The sequence below is a fragment of the Lichenostomus cassidix genome, chromosome 10 (genome assembly GCF_008360975.1).
Source record: "Lichenostomus cassidix isolate B80296 chromosome 10, HeHo_3.0, whole genome shotgun sequence".
NCBI lineage: Eukaryota > Metazoa > Chordata > Aves > Passeriformes > Meliphagidae > Lichenostomus > Lichenostomus cassidix.
In genome coordinates, this window is record NC_139491.1 from 7,608,854 (window position 1) to 7,629,897 (window position 21,044).

At 51.8% G+C, this 21,044-nt stretch overlaps 2 protein-coding genes across 3 annotated transcripts in view; one reads left to right on the forward strand and one right to left on the reverse strand.

Annotated features, from left to right (window-relative positions):
- The window catches only part of FANCI (FA complementation group I), a 23,811-nt gene extending 12,399 nt beyond the window's left edge, over nt 1-11,412 (forward strand). Inside the window, exons 20-37 of one of the 2 annotated variants that reach the window (XM_085070440.1) lie at nt 296-475; nt 570-691; nt 1,084-1,248; nt 1,488-1,667; nt 2,936-3,099; nt 3,495-3,571; nt 4,024-4,140; nt 4,855-4,906; nt 5,466-5,593; nt 5,720-5,788; nt 5,913-6,000; nt 6,295-6,479; nt 7,118-7,174; nt 7,264-7,323; nt 8,002-8,088; nt 9,137-9,232; nt 9,549-9,674; nt 10,497-11,412. In XM_085070440.1, coding sequence (XP_084926566.1) covers nt 296-475; nt 570-691; nt 1,084-1,248; nt 1,488-1,667; nt 2,936-3,099; nt 3,495-3,571; nt 4,024-4,140; nt 4,855-4,906; nt 5,466-5,593; nt 5,720-5,788; nt 5,913-6,000; nt 6,295-6,479; nt 7,118-7,174; nt 7,264-7,323; nt 8,002-8,088; nt 9,137-9,232; nt 9,549-9,674; nt 10,497-10,562 — 2,019 coding nt within the window. In that variant the 3' untranslated portion in view covers nt 10,563-11,412. The remainder of the gene's footprint in view (nt 1-295; nt 476-569; nt 692-1,083; nt 1,249-1,487; nt 1,668-2,935; nt 3,100-3,494; nt 3,572-4,023; nt 4,141-4,854; nt 4,907-5,465; nt 5,594-5,719; nt 5,789-5,912; nt 6,001-6,294; nt 6,480-7,117; nt 7,175-7,263; nt 7,324-8,001; nt 8,089-9,136; nt 9,233-9,548; nt 9,675-10,496) is intronic. The other variant, XM_085070441.1, reaches the window with a different exon arrangement.
- Nucleotides 10,179-20,961, reverse strand: POLG (DNA polymerase gamma, catalytic subunit). The gene is made up of 23 exons (XM_085070442.1): nt 20,876-20,961; nt 19,983-20,605; nt 19,493-19,688; nt 18,940-19,107; nt 18,564-18,710; nt 18,324-18,403; nt 17,719-17,901; nt 17,437-17,600; nt 17,112-17,235; nt 16,818-17,042; nt 16,566-16,686; nt 16,321-16,392; nt 16,089-16,217; nt 15,777-15,937; nt 15,612-15,665; nt 15,397-15,514; nt 14,824-14,959; nt 14,474-14,720; nt 14,271-14,393; nt 13,801-13,972; nt 13,335-13,543; nt 12,088-12,245; nt 10,179-10,978 (listed from the first exon to the last, which is right to left on the reverse strand). The coding sequence occupies exons 2-23, from the start codon at nt 20,561-20,563 to the stop codon at nt 10,917-10,919; spliced, it is 3,630 nt and encodes a 1,209-aa protein (XP_084926568.1). The 5' UTR covers nt 20,564-20,605; nt 20,876-20,961; the 3' UTR covers nt 10,179-10,916.
- Between the last annotated feature and the right edge of the window lie 83 nt (nt 20,962-21,044).

A 21,044-nucleotide genomic window follows, 5' to 3' on the forward strand; every position in this document is an offset into this window, starting at 1 on the left:
CCTTTGGAAATTCCCTTTCCATTTCCTTCAGCACCTGAGGTGGAGGGAGCAGTGGGAGTTAAGTCTTTACATCCCATCTAGGCAAGCTCAGGCAGAGACCACTGTCTGAAGCTGGAACTGAGTAGCTGTGGGCAGGATTACTGATCCCCTCAATCTGGGAATGCAGCATATCCCTGAGACTCAAGGCAGCTCCAAGGCAGCTCTTTGCATCCAACTAGAACAGCCTGGCCCATGTCCACTGCTGCCAGTGACCTCCAGCTCAAAGGCTGGATGTGACTGTGGCTGCTTCCTGCAGGCCCATCTGCTGTGCTGTATCCAGCACTGTCTTGCCTGGTACAAGAGCACCGTGCGTCTGTGCCAAGGAGCTGAAGATGACGAGGAGGAGGAGGGTGTGGGATTTGAGGAAAACTTTGAAGAGATGTTAGAATCTGTCACACGACGAATGATCAAGAGCGAGTTGGAAGACTTTGAACTGGTAAATCAGATTTTCAGTTTGACTCAGTGGGAGAAGACGCCGAGTTCTTGTCAGGGTTTGAGAAGATTTTTCACTTGTTTTCTTTACCTCTCAGGATAAATCAGCAGATTTTTCGCTGTCTTCTGGTGTTGGCGTGAAAAATAACATCTATGCCATTCAGGTGATGGGAATTTGTGAGGTTCTGATTGAGTACAATTTCAACATCGGGAATTTCAGGTAAAACATTAAATCCCACCCTCTAGCATTAGCTGTGCTGTTATTTGCCCAGCTCTTTGGAGTACAGCCTCATTGCAGGCACAGGATGGTAGTGCCAACACAGAGTCAGTGATCTGAGCATGAGTGCCTTGTGGCACAGCCACTCACAGAGCCTTGGGGAGTGTTTTCCTTTGGAATATCATGTGTTGTGGGAGATGGGATCTGACATTTTGTAGAAGAGCAGGTTGAGGAGGATTGGGTGAGGTATACACTGCTAGAGAGGCAGGGAGCTGTAATAGGTCATTGTTTCATCATTTAGGCAGTGTCATTGTGTAATTTGGCAGCTGAAGCTTCAAATGGGAAACTCCAAGACTGCATTTTCTCCATTAATGCTTTCTACTACTTTATTGCAGTAAGAACAAGTTTGAGGATGTCCTAGGCCTGTTTACATGTTACAACAAACTCTCTGAAATCTTGAGGGAGAAAGCTGGAAAGAACAAATCTGCCTTGAGCAACAAAACTGCACGGAGCTTCCTGTCCATGGGTTTTGTATCTACTCTGATCACAGCTCTGTTCAGGTGAGAAGGTGTCCAGTCCTGTGTGGAGGCAGAGCCAGACATCAATTCAAACCATGTGTTTGGGAAAGCTGGTGCAACTTTATCCTCCAAGTGCTCACCACAAGCTACCAAAACAAGGGGTCTTTTCCACCCTGAGCTGAGCCAGAGATTTTATTTGTAAATGCATATTTAAGTTTTGAATCTCATCAGCTATCCCTGTGCATCTTCAGTTCTCTGACAGTTTTTTTTTTGGCCTGCAGGGACAATGCCCAAAGCCACGAGGAGAGCCTGGCTGTGCTGCGCTCCAGCACGGAGTTCCTGCGCTATGCTGTCAGTGTCGCTCTGCAGAAGGTGCAGCAGCTGGAGGAGACTGGACAAACGGATGGACCAGATGGGCAAAATCAGGAGAAGATGTTCCAGAACCTCTGCAAAATCACGCAGTGAGTCTGTGTGGAGACATCAGCAATGCATTTGGGGGGTTTTTGGTTGTCAGGTAGGGTTTTGAGAGAAGAATGCAGTCCATAACTGTTTCAAACAGTTGTTGCTGGGTTGAGGTCACTGCCTTTCTTTGCTCCTGAGAAATCAAGGGGAGGCACTACAGTTTCTGTGCCATAGTGAGTGATACAGCTCTACTAACTTGGCCTGAAAGAGCCAAATGCCATCAAACATTTACAGCCCCTTTCTGGCCTCTGGTTCATCGCTCATCGTCACAGAGAAGGTAGGATGATTGCAGGCTGGATTCTTGAGGCTTCTGGAATGCAGTGAAGTTAAAATTCACTTTGAGCTACAGAGCAAAACAGATGCATGAGGGACACAAGCTTTAGAAAGCATTTGTTTAGGACTTCTGCAAGATGCTTGAAGACATTCACGCATCTAATCCTTTGGAAATCCAAGAATGTGAACCATGTAAATGTCTTTGGGAATCTAGGTCATATCTGCATGGGGTCTTTTCAGAGCCCAGTCAGCAGAGAGCACAAAATGCAAATTACCCCTGCCATGCATAATGCCGGTTTTGTGTCTCGCCCCAAATAATAGAGGCTATTTTTGTTGCAGTCATTAGGACTACATGTGAGCTACATGTTTTGCGTGATTGGACATTGAAACAGAATAAGATCATCTGTGCAGGCGACAGAACTAATGAGAAGAAAGGAGAGGGAACAAAAAAGGGAAGAAGTGGGCTTAGGGAAGCAGGAAAAAGATGTTTGCCTACAAATAGAAAAGTCTCCTTTGGGCCAAACAATTTTGCTTTCCCCACAGCTTTTTACTTTGCTTGCCTGTCTTTACCTTTCTGATTTTATTTATAGAGAGCCCTATAGTGAATTCTGACATTTAACAGATGCAAACTGCCAGGAGAAAAGCTCTTTTTGTCACTGGCAGATTTGACACCAGTGGTCAGGATTTGGGTAGTCTGAGAAAGAAGGAAAGCAGGGTGGAAGGAATGAGTGTGTAAAGATGGACTTGAAATGGGATTGGAAGGTCCCTTGGCACCTGGAAAGAATTAAATTATTTAGCTGTGCAGTAAGAATGCAGTAGCTGTTTTGCTGACATTAAAATAAAATCTTAAAAAAGATCTCTTCCCCCACCCTTTTCCTATAGGTAAAAGACCTTCCAAGTTAATAATATTAAAAATATGATCGTAAGAGTAGAATCTACTTCTTGCCCTGTGCAGCCAGCTTTGCTGGAGTAAATCTCAACTCCCATCCCACAGGGTTCTGCTCTGGAGGTACACTTCAATTCCCACCACTGTTGAAGAATCAGGGAAGAAGAAGGGCAAAAGCATTTCACTTCTGTGCTTGGAAGGTTTGCTGCGGATCTTCAACACGGTGCAGCAGCTGTACTCTGCCAGGATCCCCCAGTTTCTGCAAGCCCTGGGTAGGCACATGGTACAATTCTGCTCTGTTTTCTACCCTCCAGGTTCCAGCCCATGTGTGGGCACCCTTTATCCATAACTAGGGAGAGCTGGGTCTGGTTCTTGTCTCTCAGTAGCAAGGTGTGCTTAGTAGCATAGATCTTCACACCAGAGACAAGTTCCAGAGATATATTTTACCTGCCTTTATAGAGCTCTCAGTCTGTCAGCAGAAGATAGTTGGGGTCTGATATAGCATTCATCTATTTGAAGTTCTCCTTTAACATGTTTTTTCTGCTCACGGTGGTTCTGCAGTCTATTCCTCCTCTAGCTGTGAGCAGTCTTTCCCACTTTTGGAAATAAATCCTGTATTCTGCTCTTGGCATTTAGCTTTTTTTCTGCACCTCTCTGTCTCTGCCAGATATTACTGATGGTGACGCAGAAGAAACGGATATTAATGTCACAGAGAAAGCTGCCTTCCAGATCCGACAGTTTCAGGTGAGTACCACTGTGTGCTGCAAGTGTTCCAAAGCATTTGGAATTCTGGCAGGAAACCCTGCTAGCTCTCTGTTGCTTGACCCACAGGGTTGAGTATGTGATAGCAACTGTGGCACTGATTCACTAGCAGTTCTGAAAAGTTTCTGATCCCTAAGGAAAGCTTCTTCAGGGTGCCTTGCAGAGCTGGGTGGAAGTGCATGTGTATTTACAGAACTCTAGGTCCCTCAGTGCAGCATAAACTTACCTGAGTATTCTAAAAGTCACACTGACCATATGCAGCCCTGTATGTAAGCTCTCCTAACAAAAATCAGCACTTGCTCTTGAGAAGAGTCCTCTTTTTATGCTCTTTGTCATTCTCCTTGCTGCTGATCCCTTTATCTGCCACAGCTTCTGGTTATTTGCTTCTGCAACACATATTCACACTCAGGGATTGTTTTCCTTCCTGTGAGCAGAGGTCTCTGGTGAACCAACTCAGCAGTGCTGAAGATGACTTCAATGCCAAGGAAACGCAGTCACTCATCACCATTCTCTCCACATTGTCCAAACTGCTGGATCCAACCTCGCAGCAGGTGCTCCTCAACCTTCATGTTGTGGCTGGGATGGGTGTCGTAGCCATAGGTGTGGGAAGGAGATTATCAGATGGGTTTGGCATCTGTGGGCTTTGACATGTGTGTCCTGCCTCCTCCCAACAGACCCCACCAGGTCAAAGAGACAGTTTTGTTACATTGTCAAGGGTTCTCCTGTCACACGCCTGCAAGGACACTTAACAGGAAGTTGTCTTGCCATCCCACTCCTGCACATTCTGATCCTGCCTTATGTCACCTGAATGATTTGTTTTCCTGAGCAGGGACTTCTAACATAACCTAGTTGTGGTATGGCCTCCATGTGGGAACAGAGGCAAAAAAGGCCAGCAGACTTGTGTCCAGTCCAAACTGGCTGAGTGCCTAATTCCTTCCACACAAGGAGTCATTTTCTAAAGTGCCCCAATTTTACAAGCTAGGAACTGCACTAAGTGTGCCAGCAGTCTGGAGTCATCATTTACCTTAAATTAAATGGAGCTGTTACTCTATCCAAGGGAATGTGTAGCCATTATCCTGTCCTGGGTCTCAGCTTTTGACTCGTTGGTAGGCTAAGTGTCCCTTGTGAAACTTCACAGAGCACAGCTGGGTGCTCTATTCATCTTCCTTTGCTGTGATTCATTGTCTTGAATTTTTATTATTACTATTAGTTTTGTGCTTTGAATTCTGTTTCAAAGTTATAGTATATTTTTTCCTCTTGGATAGTTCCTTCAGTTCCTGACTTGGACAGTCAAAGTTTGCAAAGAAAATGCTCTTGGTAAGTAAGCTTTGAGGAGCATGTTTAGATGTGATGTGTCAGGTCTGATATTAGACTCTTACATGCTCTGCTGGGGTCTGTCCTGGTTTTACCTCTTCGTCAAGATACATTCAGGTCCCTTTCTGTGGCACATTGCCACAACATTGTGATTATAAGCACGAGTATTACAGAAGGAGCTCCATCTCTAAAATTATTAGTGTTGCTGAAGAAAAGGAAGCCACTCGCTTGACTTTTCTCCCTCATTGTTTAGGCTGAAATTGGGATTTATACTCTGGAAAGATAGAACTTTTGCCAGAGTTTGTATTGCATTTCCTCAGTGCTTTTGGTCACCATTTTTCTATGAGCCAGGGGCTCCAGTGTGCCATACCTCCCTTTGCACTCTCACATAGGATGCCTGATGTTTTAAACCCTGCTTTTGTAGCTGCAGTACTTTGATAGGATTTTCACCTACTGTTAAATCTGTACTGAATCTGAGACTTTCCCTCACTGGATGTCTGATGTTCCTAAGTAGCTAGGCAAGCTCTGCACCTGGCAGTGTGTTATTTTCTCTTCCCCACAGAGGATATTTCTTGCTGCAAGGGTTTGCTGTCTCTGCTCTTCAGTGTCCACGTTCTCTACAAGAGCCCTGTTGGTCTCCTGCGGGAACTTGCACAAGACATCCACGCCTGCTTGGGAGACATAGATCAGGTATGATGCAGGAGCAGCTGAGCTCTTCATCACATAGTGCTGTCAGAACTGAGTGCATCTCTGCTGCAAACTATGTGACAGCAGGTAAAGTTTTACTCACCACAATTTGTTTTCTCTCCTGACCAGGACGTAGAAGTGGAGGGTCGGTGCCATTTCGCCATAGTGAATGCCAAGACTGCAGCCCCCACTGTCTGTGTGAGTCAGAGCTCTGTGTGTGACACCTGCAGTGTCCAGGGCTACTGTGCTTAGAGCAGCTTGCAGCTCCTGTTGTGCCAAACTCCTCCAAAAACCTGTTTTGTTATTGGTGTTTCTGTCTCAGCTGCTGGTTCTCGGTCAAGTGGATAAGGTTCTTGAAGAGGTGGATTGGCTTATCAAGAAACTCACCAGTCTGGGGTCAGACACATCAGGTAATAAAAGTGGTCCAGTTCTTACTGTTACAGCTTTGTCAAAAACAGATAAATACAGAGAGCAAAAAGATATTTGAGGATTTTGAGATAGCATCGTCTGAGGGCAGGTTAAATTCTCCCTTGAGGTGGTTTCACATGAACAGTGTAAGATAAGGGTGTTGTCACAAAATCCCTCCAGTGATTATTTTCCCCTTACCCCACTGGGGCTTTATGCAGCAGACACAAAGAGGGTCTTTTGTGCACAACTGGATTCATTAGACATACATTCACCAGATATTTATCTCTTTCTTCCAGAAGACTCCTCTCAGGCATCAAACCAAACTCAGGCTCTGGAGAAAGGTGTAATTCTGCAGCTGGGAACTCTGCTGACAGTCTATCACGAGCTGGTGCAGACTGCACTCCCAGCAGGGAGCTGTGTGGACACACTGCTGAGAAGCCTCAGCAAGACATATGCAATTCTCACCTCCCTCATCAAACACGTGAGTGTGCTCTGCTGACAGTGGGCTGCCTCTGAGCTAAAAACCTTCTCCCCATCTGCTGCAGCAAGCTCACAGTGACCCCTGGCAGCAGCTACACTCGGGGCTGGGCTGTTGATCTCTTGCAGGAGTTGAGCCCTTGTTGTGTTGGCTTTCATGCCCTCAATTTTGTGACCTTTCTGAGCAGTCAGAGTTGTACCAGTGGAGATAAAAGGAAAGTTTCTCTCCAGCTGAATTTGGCTTTGCATGGCTTGGAGTTGCTGTATTTCCAGGGTGCTTTGTGGGTTCCTCTACACAACTGTAGGGGAATGAAGCTCAGTGTGTTCAGTGAAGCTCACAGTGTTCTCACAGTGCTCACCAGTCCTGCCCTTACCACTCATTCCCATTCCCTGAAGCAGGAACTGGGCCATGAAACACAGGCCTGTGGAGCTCCTTTGAGCCAAGGTGGGGACTACCCCAGAGCTCTCCTCTAACAGCTCTGGAATGCAGACATGGTATTTGGGATAGAGCAAGCCACTGGGGAGGGTGGTTCTTGCAAATCCTGCCCTCCCCACTGTGCCCACTGTATGAGCTGCTTTGAGCTCTGCCTGCATACTGGATGGGAACAGCACAGCTAGAAGAAACTCCTGTTTTCCTTGCAGTATATCCAGGCTTGCCGCAGCACCTCAAATACGATCCCAGGAAGACTTGAAAAGCTGGTGAGTGTGAGCAAATAGCCAGGGAAATGGCTCATTGCCTCGAGTTAGAGGAGTAACAGCAGCCTCTCTCTCTCTCTGCTCCTTTGCAGGTGAAGCTCTCAGGTTCCCATCTGACCCCACAGTGTTACTCATTCATTACTTACGTCCAGGTAAGGCCTAAATTAACTGGCAGAATCACAGTCAGTCTATCTGATGCTGAGTGGTGTATCAGCTTCAGTACACAGGCACCCTTGGGGATTATTAATCTTCTTGACATGACCTGAGTTTCTTATAGTTCAAGCTTTACTTTGTCAAATATAGTGTAAGACATTTCAGCACCATTGGGACTGAGCATGGTGGTTTCTGCTTGAGCAGGGAAGGAGCTGGGTTTTAGCTGGTTTTTTTCCCCTCTGTTCATGTGGGGTTTTTTTGGATGAGATTAATACTGCTGTTAACCACAATGGCAAATAAAGGTCAACAACACTGCAGTCATCACAGTATGAAGTAATGTGGGTGCCAAAGACTGCAGTGCTTAAGCTGGGATTTATCTGCCTGGAGAGGAGCTGGGTACTTGTGTGAGGACCACAGCAATTGTACAACACACTGGGGAAGGTGTGCAGAGCTATCACTGCTGGGGACTTCTCAAACATGCATAGTTCTGAATGTATCAATTATGAAATTAGTTTTTCTTCCCTTACTTCTTTTGAGATCACCCCAAATTCCATCCTTGTACTGTTACCTTTCCGTTGCCTAGCTGGTAATGCTGTTAGCTGGCCAGAGCAAGGATTTCTCTGGCCTTTCTTCCCTGCTTACCCTCTAATGACACATCTTTTGGCATCCTCATTCAGAACATCCACAGTGAGAGCTTAAGCTTTGTAGAGGAGAAGAAAAAGAAGAAGAAAGAGGATGAAGCTGCTGCAGTCTCCACAGTCATGGTAAGACTGACTCACTCCATTAGAACATGGGCTGTAGTTGCAGGATCATACTTTGAGGCTTGTGGTACCTGGTGGCACCTTACAGATCACCAGCCAAATTGTCATTTGGGCCTTTAAGTAAAAATCAACTTTAATCTGTTGTAACTTCAGTGAAAAGTCTAAAAAAGCACAAACAAAATACAGCCAAAAAGCCACAACAAAAAAAGCCATCTTCACTAAATGCAGCTTAAAATCTCATAGACAAGAAAAAAAGGTCAATCTGGACAGTCTGCCCTGTCTGATATTTTTACCATTTGGGGTAAGCTATGAAATTACAGATATGGGCAAATTTATTGGAACCAATATTGCATCCTCTTTAAGTGTTTCTTAATTTTATCAGTACATTTAAAGATGAAGGAAGGAATGGATTCCACTAAAGCAAGGCAGTTGAAAATGACTGGATTATTTGTTTGGGAGCAAGTGAGCAGGCTGGCAGGTTTCTGATTCTTGATGTCCTTTGTTTGTGCTGCCAGACAGCATCTCCTCCGTCTCGTCAGCTGTCCCAGACATTCCTGTGATGTTAAGGGTTTAAAAGCCACAAGCATGATCTTCCTAGCTCTTCCATAAGTGTATGGAAACGGGCTGAAAGGCTGCATGTCCTTTACCACTCTGTCACCATGGGGAACGAACACCAGTGGTGGTAAATAAGGAGGACAAAAATGTGGTGAAACGTCAGGATGCTCCTTGCCTGGATGGCCTGTGCTTGTGATGCCTCAGGAGAGTTGGAGCAGAGGAGCTGCTGCTCTGATGGCTGACAGGGATATCAGGGCTGTGGACTGCAGGCAGAGAACAAAACAATACACAGCAGGCAGAGCCTCACTGCAGAACCATCCTGGGAGTCAATTTAAAACTAGAAACAAAGCTGGCAGGCTTGTTGGGGCAGGAGAGGTACAGAGCAAGGCTATTGAAGACCCTTCTCTAAACTGGGAATGTTGTGGTCTTCGTGTCATGCTGCAGTGCCATTGTGCCCTTCCAAATCTGACCCATCTCACTCCTCTCTGCATTTCAGGCCAAGGTGCTTCGGGAGACCAAGCCAATCCCAAACCTGATTTTTGCAATTGAGCAATATGAGAAGTTCCTTATCCATCTCTCCAAGAAGTCAAAGGTAATGTAAAGCAAAACTCTTCTGTGACCTGAACCTGGTGGAACAGTGGGATCAATGGCATGTTGGAGAGTTGTTATTAATGTCTATTAATGCTTAAATTGGGAAGGTGTAAGGACCTTTCAGCCCTTGCCCATGCTCCTGGCCCAACACTACTGAACTGTGTGCCTTTTCACCCACTTGGTGCTTCAGTCCTGCATTGTTACTGTGATGGACTCAGTCCCAGTGCTGTGCAAAGGACCAGGCAGGGTAGAAAAACTAAACTAAGATGCTCTTGGCTTAATGTTTTCCCTGCCTGGTGTCCCCCTGGCTGCTGCAGGTGAACCTGATGCAGTACATGAAGTTAAGCACCTCCCGGGATTTCCGCATCAACGCGTCCGTGCTGGACAGTGCCCTGCAGGAGCGCAACACGGAGGATGCTGAGAATGAGCCACACAACGACCAGGTCAGAATTCATTTAGCTGCTTTTACTGATAGGTTTCCTCCTCTTTAGAAGCCAAGTGTATCTGTGAGTTGTTCAGGAATGTGTGGAGTTAGGACAGCCAGTTTTCCCTGGTTGAGATCTCACTTTAATAGTAAGCTGATAGGAAGGAGTGAAGTTACTCTGATCAACACCCCCTACACCCCAGCCCTCTGCCTTTAGTGGCTTTTATTTTCATGCACCAGCTCTCTGTGTTCCTGGTCTTAGGGAAGGGAAAATGTTCTTAAGGCCTTGTTCTTTGCCTCAGCAAGCAGAGAGGTCTATCAGCCTTACATCTGAGGACCTACTGCCTGGCCAGGATCAGACCTTTGCAGCACAATGCAAAATGGTTTTGTATGCAGGTTTTTGTAGATAAAGGCAGGGCAAACTCTGCAAGGCATCATCCTCCTCAGACCCATCTCTATTAGATAGTGCTGGTGAAGACAGTGTAACCTGTGCTGGCTAAGAAAAATAAACAATTTACTCTGCTGATTGTCCAGGTTTTTATTGGTGCTTCTGTCCATATTTTCCTGAGTGTTTCAACAAGCCCAAACCCAGGACAGAGTCCCTGTTCTGTGCCACTGGTAGCCTGTGGTCTAAGTTCCAGCATGAATTGGGGAGGGGGTGGTTCATGGGGAAAGTCTCAGTGGCTGACAGGAGTCCCATATTCAGGTCATTTTGTTTGGGAGGAATAAAGAGCTAAATCCTACTCTGCACACCTGGCTTCTTGCTCTAGGTAAACATTCCTTAGACTACTCACACAAAAACAATCACACTCTACTGCTGCTCTCTCCCTCCCCTCTCCAGAGCAGCACAGCGGAGCAGACAGATGAGAACCAGGAACCCAAAAAGAAGAGACAAAGAAAAAAGTAAACTGGGGTTGCTGCTGCCTGCTCTCAGTGCCTGTTCCATGGTGGACTCGCCTTGCTCTCAGAGGCTGCAGATATGGAGATGATGGTTTATTGCTTCTCTTGCCAAGTACTTCTTCCTTTGTGTCCACGGGAGTGACTCTGGCCCCTGTCTCAGGTTTTACAGCTAGCTGCTGCCATCAGAAGTGCCTCTGCTATTCGAATGTGCTGCTACAAAAATCTTCCCCAGGAACATCCCTTCTTACAGCAAAAAGCAAAGGGAGTGACTGGGATCAGTCCCTGCCGAAAGATCTGCGTCTGAAAGGACAGTGAGGCTTTGGCATACGGTCTGGATAATTGTCCTGGCACTCTGGTGTCATCATTTCTTCTCCAGCGAACCTTTGGTTATTTCAATTATCTGATAGATATCCAGTGCTTCTCCTGGAAGATAAGGGGACAGTCAGTTCCCTGCAGTACACTCAGACTGTGCAACGTAAGAGAGTGATGGTTGGGATTTGCTTTAGTTCAGAACATTTAGCACAGAAAGTCCTAAATTTATTGAAACTTCTGGTTTGGGTGGTGGTGAGAATGCAGGAACCAGCACCAGCAGGAAGTTGGGAACATGAGCTGTTCCACCTTGAAGCTGAAGCTGCTGTGTGCAGTTCCTGAGCAGTGAGAGGCCACAGCTTCCTCTGCCCAGGCTGGTTTTGCACATTTTTGCTGTTATGTTTTTGTTGACCCTGATTGTGATGCACTTGTTTAATTTGCCTTGTTCTTGGTGGAAGTGCCCTTTTTGCCTACCGAGCACAAATCCTGTTTCTGAAAGCACCCTTTGCCTGCAAGACTCCTAATAAAGGTTTTTTAAGGGTGGAGCATCTGATGTGTGCAGCGACTGAGAGAAGAAATCTGAGGGCAGTTCTTCCCTTGTCTGGGAAGGAGCTGCTGCAGTGAAGAGGAACTGCTTTTCCAGCCCAGTTAAATGTTTGCTTGCAGCAATTAGAGGGTTACACTGAGTGCAGACAGGGATGACCTGAGGCATTGGGACTGCTGAGGAAGCACCCAGAAATGCCAAAGCAGTTCTCTGAATAGAGCTGTGCTGGGCTAAGGGAGATCGGGGAAGGAGGGAAAGGAATGAAGGATGGAAAAGTTTGGGTCTTCAGGGCAAAATAGACAAGGTCGTTGAGATGCCTCCTTTCAGAGAAGGAGAAATTAAATTTGGGTTGTGTTAAAAGTGCACAGGAGGGCTCCTCTGAGGGGCACAAAGCATGGGAGAAGAGAGCACAAATATGTGGAAGCAGCAGCACAAACTTCTCGAGGACTGAGGAAAGGCACAGGCTCCAGCATGGTGGTTGCCCTGCAGGTCAGATGATGGGTCAGGAACCAAGTGGTTCATGAGGTGCCTCAGGTGAACAGAGGAGCCCTCAGGGAATAACTGCTAAAACCAAGTTATTGGTCTTAGCGGTTGTTCCCTGATAGTAATTCCTCCTCCTAAGCTGGGGAGGCTCATGCAGAGATGATTACAGGGGGCAGCTTGCACAGACACCGCTCACCTTGAGGGATGCCATACTTCTCCATCCCCATTGGATTTGATGGCGTCACGCAGTTCATGGTCACCTCTTTCCTTAAGCACTGGTCAATGTCCACTGCACTGAAGAAAGCCACTGACTGTGGCAGATCCTGGAGGCCCAGTTTGTAGGCAAACATGCACCTGGAAAACAAGAGAGCAGGTGGCATGGTGCTGGACATCACTCTTGGCCTTGTCACACCCAGTTCTGATCAGCCTCGTTTACCAAACACTGGCCAGGCACCCCTCACAGGTTACTCTGCACCCACATCACTCAGCAGGTGGGGGACAAGGTGCTCTTTAAGTCCTGGGTAGCAGGAGGGTCAAGTATTGCTAAGGTGGGCATGGGAGGAACAGAGTAACAATGCCTCCTTGGAAGTAATGGAGCCTCATTGGGAGAAGGGAAGAATCCAGCCCCTCACTGCTGGCTAATCCTCCCTGGCAGGCAGAGCAGATGCAGGATTTTCCCAGCAGGAAGCCCTGTGCTCACAGGAGCCAGCACAAAGGCAGGAACGTCAGGGTGCCTGTCCCTGCTGCGGCTGCAGAAAGGCTGTTTGTGGCATTCCTGCCTCCACACAGGAGAAACAGCTCACCTTGGTCAGCTCCTGCATAACCAAATACCTCACAGTGCTGGGAAGGGGATCTGGCAAAGCTGCCTGTGCCAGAGCTGGATCAACAGGAGCCCTTTGAGTTCAGGAGCTTTCTAGGCTGAGCTTAGTTTTGCATGTGGCAGGGAAGCAGCAGGAACATCCCATGCTGTGGGAGGAGCACAGTGCTGGTGCTCACAGCAGAGATGAGCTGTGCCCCTTGCTGTGCCCTGAAGGCAGCAGGGGACGAGGGATGGGACAGTGTCAGGCTCCAAGATGCTCAACCATGCCCAAAGGCTGCTGCCCTGTGACAGCTGCAGCCGTGAAGGGAACAGGAGGTGATGCACTTGCATCCCAGCAGAGCCAGTGATTGGCCCCATCTCTGCAGGAGCCAAAACATCCATGATATTCCTCTCTTGCCAGCACATTATCCCTAGAAATCAAAGCAGAGGTCCATTTATAGACACCTGAGTCACGCATGAAGGAACTGCAGCCTCCAGTGCTGCTAACTTGCCCTGAGCAGAAGAAAACGGCTCTGCACCAGCTTGCTGCAGGTAAAGCCAACTCCAGCCCCTGGGGCTTGCCTGTCCCACTCCTGAGGCACTTCTGCTCCTCCTCAGGAGACCCCAGAGCCCTCATGTCTCACCTTGTGAGGAGGTTGGTGATCTGCAGGGCCAGGGCTGCCCGGTAGCGATCCTGGTGCTGGACCAGGTACCGCACCTCATCGTGGATGCTGATGCAGAAGCGCCCGTTGATGTCAAACTCCTCGAAGAGCCACTTCATGGCAACCAGCATGAGGTGCAGGTAGTCAACAGCTGAGCTCTGCACCACCCAGTTCACTCTGCTGGTCAGAAACTGGTGAAAGGAAACATGGAGGGGCAGTAAGATAGCACTGTGGTGCAGGGCATGGTACCCAAACAGGACAGCTCCTGGGAGAAATCTGTTAAACTCAGGGTGGTTGGGTTTGCTTGATGGCATAGAGATAAATGTTTCCTGAATGGCTATAAGAGACTACTGGGTCTCCAACAATCTAAGAGGGGCTGAATGTCGGGTACCCATTCTGGAGAAGATGAGCAAAGCCAAAATCTCAGCAGCCCAGAGCTTCATCTTACCTCCCCCTTGACCATGGCAGGCTCCAGGGCCCTGCTGATGTGACAGCCCAGCACTGGGGTCTGTGGGGAGGGGGATAAGGCAATGCTTTCCAGCTTGTTGAACATCTCAGACTCAGTGCCTCCAGTCCATACTCGGTGCTCCACCACATTCCACTTCTTCCCATTCCGGGACCTGTGGGGCAGAGGGGAGGTTTGCTGAAAGTGTGGGAGGAGGCTGCAGGTGCCCATTTGAGAACCTTAAACACTCCCTCCTGGTTTGTGGCAGCAGGACGAGACCCTGCTAATTGTTCACTGGGAGTGGGTGAGGCTGAGAGACCCCAGACCAAACCTCCTTGGCACTGAGTGAGCAGGAAGGGTGGACCAAGCCTATCCAGCCCCATCTCCCTTCTCTGCCCACCACCCCTCAGGCTGCAGCCCTCTCTGCCTCACATCCCGACGCCACAGAGCCATGCAGGGTCAGACCATCTCACCTTTTCAAGGCTTCTTTCTGGAGCCGGTGCACATCCTGGGCTGACACAGATCCATCCTCCGCCCTGTCCACAGCCAGGTCCAGCTGCGTCAACAGCCACTCCCCCTCCTCGGAGAGATGAAACCTGGAGGGGAGAGTGAGCAACCCAGCTCCCGTGGGACACTGCCACCACCCCTGTCCCCGCTGTCCCCAGCCAACACCCACCTGCGGATGCCCTTGGTGACAGCATACATCTGCTGGGCCTTCTCTCGTGCCTGCTGCTGGGTGAGTCTGTGGTTGAACTGCATCAGCAGCCGCTCAGCAAAGGGCTGCCCTGCCCCGTAGATGCGCCCGTAGTTGAAGACCTTGGCGTGCTCCCGGCTGATGCCCACGGTGGCAGCCGTCTTGCTGTGCAGGTCTGTGGCATTGCTCTTCTTGCCCTGCAGGGTCATCCAGCCGAAGGCTGTGCAGCCTGTGGGAGGGGAGCAGAGGTTGGACACGGAACAGGATCAGGATCAGGGGGATCACCTCCCTGTCTGGTAAAGGTGTTCCCCTGTGGCACTGCCCCAGCTCACCATGCATGCCAGCGAATTGTGCCTCGCCGAGCACAGCGGCGATCCAGAGCTCCTGGGAATCCACGTCTGCTCCCACCAGGGAGTAGCCAGGTGGCACCTGGACCATGGCTTTCAGCTCACTGCCCACCCGGTCGGTCTGCAGGACACGATGCCCAGGTCAGCATATCCCTCTCCTCCTTCATGGCACAGGAGAAGCCTTCCTCCCACAGTTACAGTGTGCTGGCACAGCATTTCCCGTGCCCCTAGGTTTTGCTCTCAATGTCAAAACCAGGGTTAACACATGTGGAGCATCACTCACTTGGTTACTCCAGCACAGAAGACGGGGAGCTTGAGAAAGCACAGAAACTGGTACTTTCTTCCCCTTTTACCAAACCATGAAGCTCCAGAGCCTCTGCTGACTCCGTCCCCTCTCCCAGCTCAAAGCACATCAGCGAGAGGAGCCCAGCACTGGCCCTACCACCTCAAATTCCAGCATCCACATCCAGCTCCTATTCCAACCCAGGTAGCTCCCATCAGTCCAAAACACACAGGGAGCCCCAAAACTCCCCGACAAGGATCCAAGCATGGCCATACCCGGGCATTGCTGGCCGTCAGCCAGGTGGGCTCCACTGCCCGGCGGGTGACAGTGCCTGCGGTCACCACCTGTGGCAGGATGGCTCCATAATTGTCCTCCTCATTATAGTCAGGATGCCTGGGACAGAGGCGAGGATCAGCATCATCCTGCAAGAGCCCTCCTGGCACGGGGTGAAGGGAACAACAGTCCAGATTTGGGTCATTCCTCCCCGTACCTGGTCACCACACGAGGCAGCTCCCCTTTCTTCAGCCACACCACCATCTGGGAACTGGGGGGACACATGGCAGGTGAGATGCTGAGTCCCCCACGCATCCACACAAACTCCCCTGTCACGACAGCCTCCACCCACAGAGGTGTCACCATGAACGCATCTGCCCACCTGATCCGCTTGTGAGCATTCCTCCAGAACGAGATCATTTTGTTAATCTCGAGGGCTCTTGTCCCGTGGGTGCGGCCCACAGCAGCCCGCAGGGTGCCATCCTCCATCTGGGGCAGGAAATCCTTGGCAAAAGGGCTTCCCACGTTGTTCTCATTCCCATCCTTTAGTGGCAAAAGAGGTGTCAGGGCTCAGCAAGGCACAACTCCACATCAGTAAAGCTCTGTGCATCCTCCTGTCCCAGCTACAGAGATGGACTTCCAACACCCCAGCAGCACTGTGGGGACAGGAAGAGCCCCAGGAACCCCAACTTGCCTTGTGAGGCAGCTTGAAGAACCAGCACCCAGGGATGTTGACATCATTGTAGGGACCATTACCATGGTGGTATGAGGGCCGGCTCCTTGTTTCTGCCCTCCTGCTCGGCTCTTCCATCTCCTCCTGTGACTAGCAAAGTGAGGCAATGCCATGAGTCAGGCATGGCAGGAGGGGGAAATTGAGGAAAGAGGGACCAATCCACCACCCCATTCCACGGGAAATCCCCCCTTACCAGTGCAAGGGTTTGGTCTGCTCTGCTCATTTTCTCCTCTGGATCCACCTCAACCCGGCTCAGCTCCTCCACCTGTGGCAGAGAGGGACCATGGGAGAAGCCAGATCAAACAGCAATTCCCCAGTAACCCATATTAAAGGGAATTTCTTACTTGCAGCCCCTGGAGCTGCACACAGGGCTGGTTACTGCATGCACACAGCCCCACACCTCCCTCCCACCAGGGAACCCTCCATCCCTTCCTTCACCTTCTGCCACATTGTGCTGTTGTCCATCACCAGCAGCTCATCCTCTACAGCAGCCTCCAGCCCTGGGGGCTGCTCCTTGCCCTTCTCCAGGCAGTGCTGCCTGTACAGGTACTCGATCACCCTGGCAGAGGAGAGAGAAGGGCTGACACACCCACCAAGGCTCCGGGGCAGCACCTGGGCAGGGAGCCAGGGAGCTCCCAAATACCCCCATGGGGCAGCTCCCAGCCCAGCACCCCATTCCACCCCTCTCACCTGTGTGGGCAGGAGGGGCCATCAGTCTCTGCAGGGGCTACTGGCAAATTGTCCTGCCGGCCTGGCACCAGGTATCCCCAGCCATGTTTTTCTGAGTAATGGAGGGGGAAGCCATCCCAGGCGAGGCGCATCAGCTTTGGGGTCACCCTCATCTGCAGGCTGATGAGGCTGGGGCCAGGCACCCAGCCCTCCTCCTCCAGGCGTGGGCACAGCTTGCGGTACCAGCTGGGGAGCATCAGGGATGGGTCAGAGAGGGCAGGGTAAGCTCTGGGGACACCCAGGTCCCCAACTCACCCTGGGTGGCCTGGCAGGTGCTGCAGTCTCTTGGGTTGCAGTGCGACTGTCTCTTTCAGGTGCTCCAGACAGAGCTGGCTAGCAGGGACTTTCTGTTCCTCCTCCTCACTGGGGGGACCAGGGTCTGGTGGGGCAAGGAGGACTGGCTGGCAGAGGGCCCTCTGTGCCACCCTTCTGGGGACAGGGACATCAAACCAGCTCCCCATCATATGCAGCAGCATGGGACACAGGCCAGCCATGATTCACCCTGTAGAACCAACAAACCCTGTCCCTTTTTCTGGCACCCCTGGAGCATCCCTCATTCCCAGGGATCCCCTGTGCTCACCCTCGTGCCACTCCTGTGCTGAGTCTTCTGCATCCATTGCTGTCTGGGAGACCTGGCTGTTCTCATCCTGACCTTTCTTCTTCTTCTTCTTCCCTGGATTCTTCTTTTGCTTAAACTCCTGTATGTCCCACTCGAGATCCCAGAGCCAAGGGTCATCCTTGTACCTGATGACACACCATAGTCACACCACAGCTTTGCTCCTGTCCCTCACACTCAGCCCCCCGTGGACCCCTTGGTGCCTGGGCTCCTGCCAGCAGGACCTGCAGCCCCAGCCCACAGTACCTGTTCTCGTGCAGCAGCTGGCAGGCATCGTTGGCCAGGTTCATCAGGGACTTCTTCATCTCCTTCTGCAGCTCCTCATAAACACCCTGAGCATCACTCAGGTACCTCTTCCAATTCCCATTGACCGGCAGGTAGGACACTCCCATCTCCAGCATCCCTGCGAACGTCACAGGGTGGGGACACCTGGATCCCAAAGCAGCAAGGAATTAGGTATCTGCTGGAGCGGATTGGCTCTGGAAGCACCAGACTATAACAGACATGAATGTGCCTTCATCTAGAGTTTCCCAGCCTCACACAACCCTCAAGGCTGTTCCCCTAAACCATAAGGATCCCTGCATCTTCTGCCTGCCCTGTGCAACAAGCCCAAAGCTGTATCACTGCAGGCCTCAGGAAGCCTGCTCTCCTCCTCCAGCCACACTGTGCTGCTGCTTATTCCTGCTCACCCACACAGGAGGGGTCTGAAGTCCCTCCTGAAAAGAGGTTCAGGACACCCTAAGGACAAGTCCATCTCATGCCCAGAGGGACTGTGACCCTGTGACCCTCCCCACTGCCCACCAAGCCCAGAGCCCCTTGGCCAACACCAGCCAGGGCTTGGCAGCTCTCACCTCTCCATAAACAGCGGCAGCTGCTCTTGAAACACCTCATGGGTGGCCTGCACATCACGGGCACAGTATGACATCAGGTCCTGGGGACAGCAGCAGGTGAGAGAAGGCAAAGCAGCCACCCCCCTGCCACCACAGGGCAAGGAAGAGCAGCAAAATGGAAACTACCCCAGCAGCTACCACCACCCTGCTCCCCTCCCCAGTTCCTGCTGCCTGTCAGGATGGTGGGATGGCCTCCTGCACCTGAAAATTACTCCTGATGTCAGCCATGGTGCCTTTCACAAAGATCTCCCGTGCATCCTTCTCCAGTGGCTCCCCTCCAACGTAGAGTGCATGCACATCAGCCAGGTTGTTGATGCTGCTGACGTTCACCCAGTCCCACGAGGTCATCTGTGGACAACAGCAGGGTCAGACAGTGTGGGAGGAGGACCAGCTGCAGCCAAGATCAGGAGGAGTAAAGGAAGCTGCTGCTCCAGTTTAAACCAAGGCCACCTTATCTGGAAAGTGCTGGGAGAGCTTCACGCAGCAGAGCTGCTCCAACAGCTCCCACTCTGCCTGCACAGGAGCAAACAACCCCTGCCACCCACACCACTGCCAGCAGCTCAGCTCCCTCACTCACCGCTGGCCCCTCTGTCTTGCTGCGTGTTTTCTTCACGTGCTCCTTGACCTGCTGCAGCCCTCTCCTCTTGCCGTGCTTGGCAGCCATCCAGAGGCTGCGCTGGAAGCCTGTCAGCCCCGAGATGGCCATGTGCATGCTCATGGTGTCCAGGAAACGCATCTGGGAGCCCTGGGACACAACATAGTGAGTGGAAAGAGAGGGTTTGGGATATGCTGGAGGAGGTGCAAGTGCTGTGCTCAAGCTGCTTTTGTTAAGGGAAAATTTGCCTCCCACACTCCCCTTTTGAGAGCCAAAAGCATCCCCAGTGCAGGCTGTCAGCTGCTCAAAGGCTCCTGCCACATCCCCAGCTGCCACCCTGCAGCCTTATGGGATGCAAGAATATCTCCCTCTAAAGGGACCCAACCTCAACCTGCTCTGCACGACAAAGTGAGTGCAAACCTGGGGTACCTATGCAGAACAGCATCTGTCAAAATAACCCTCAAGATCCAATGCAAATGATTACGTGGGTAAGAAATTGCAGCTGCCAGTACAAATCAAAGGCTCAGTGGATTACCTGGATAAGGTACTGCTCCTTGATGAACGCCCGGTCAAAGGCCACGTTGTGTCCCACCACCACTCTCTCCTTCCAGTCCTGTTTGCCAGCACAGCTGGCACCTGCTGGGCTCTCCAGGGGAATGAGGTCAGCCAGGGTGAGGTGGCTGGACCAGGAGTAACGCTGCTCCAGCAGCCGCCTGCTGCACCACGAGTACCTGCAGGGGACACGAGGCACCCACAGCTGTCACAAAAAAAGCACCCACAGTGCCATGGGGGGCTGAGCAGGACCCCACCTGTGCAAGGGAGGTGACCCACCCTGGGGAGTGCTGTGCTTGCTGAGCAGCACACACCTCCCACATTTTAGAGCCACATTTTGGGGCTTTGTCATGTCTGCAAGCCAGCAGTGGATTGCAGGAAGAGGCTCTGCCCAGGAGCATCCCCATCCTTCTCAAAGCCATATCCCCCACCCCTGCCGTGACCCCAGCATTGCTGCTGGCACTGCATCTCACCAGGCGTGCGGCGACACGGCCACGGCCAGCGTCGGGCAGTGGCCATCAGCCACGCACACCTCCACATCGAACACCAGCGCTCGCTCCTCGGGGAAGTCCACAGTCTCCGCTCGCCCGTCGGGGCCGTAGCGGGTCCAGCCCAGCTTCCACGCCCACTGCTCGGGCAGCGCGGGCAGCTCGCAGCGCAGCAGCTCGTTGGCCGCCTCCAGGTAGGGCAAGCTCTGCTTCTGCGCCAGCAGGCGAAAGTGCTCGTCGATGTTGTCCCCGTACATGCGGGGCAGCCGCAGGTCCACGTCGGGCAGCGTGGAGGTCTCCTTGCCCCACAGGTCGTGGCGCTGCAGGTGCTCCACGCTCCGCCGGACCTCCTCCTCCGAGTAGCGCACGTGTGCCCCGCGGAAGATCTGCTCGTGGAGGGTCCTGGAGAGCATCTGGATGTTGAGCGGGTTCATGCGCCGCTGCCCCGCGGCTGGCTCCCGGCTCGGCTCCTGCGGCAGCGGGCGGCTGGCCGAGGAGCTGGAGGAGCATCGCCGGGGCTGGGGGCTGCAGCCCCGCACCGAGCGCAGCCAGGGCACGCGTCTCATGGCCTCGCTGCTCCGCGATGTGCCCGGCGCGGGCAGCTGGAGCTGCGGGGGCAGAAAAGGCGAAGGGTGAGCTCAGCGCTGACCACCGCCGCGGGCGCCTCGCTCTGTCCTGCACAGCCATGCACCCCTCCGGACAGCCATAGAGCTGTGTCCCCATGCAGGCGTTTTCCCCCGTACAGCCGCGCCCCGTACAGCCGCGCCCCCATACAGATGTCCGCCCATACAGATGTGTTCCCCATACAGATGTTCCCCATACAGATGTTCCCCATACAGATGTTCCCCATACAGATGTTCCAGCTCCCCCGCTCCCACCTGCTCTCGGCACTCGCCGCCCGGGCCTCGACCGGCGCGCAGATCCAAACCGGGCCGCCCGGGGGAGCTTCCGGCCGCCGTGACGTCCCGTCCCGTTCCGCCCCCCTCCCGCGCATGGTACAGCCCTCCAGGATGCCCTCAGTAAGGCACGCGGGAAGGCGGGAGTAGA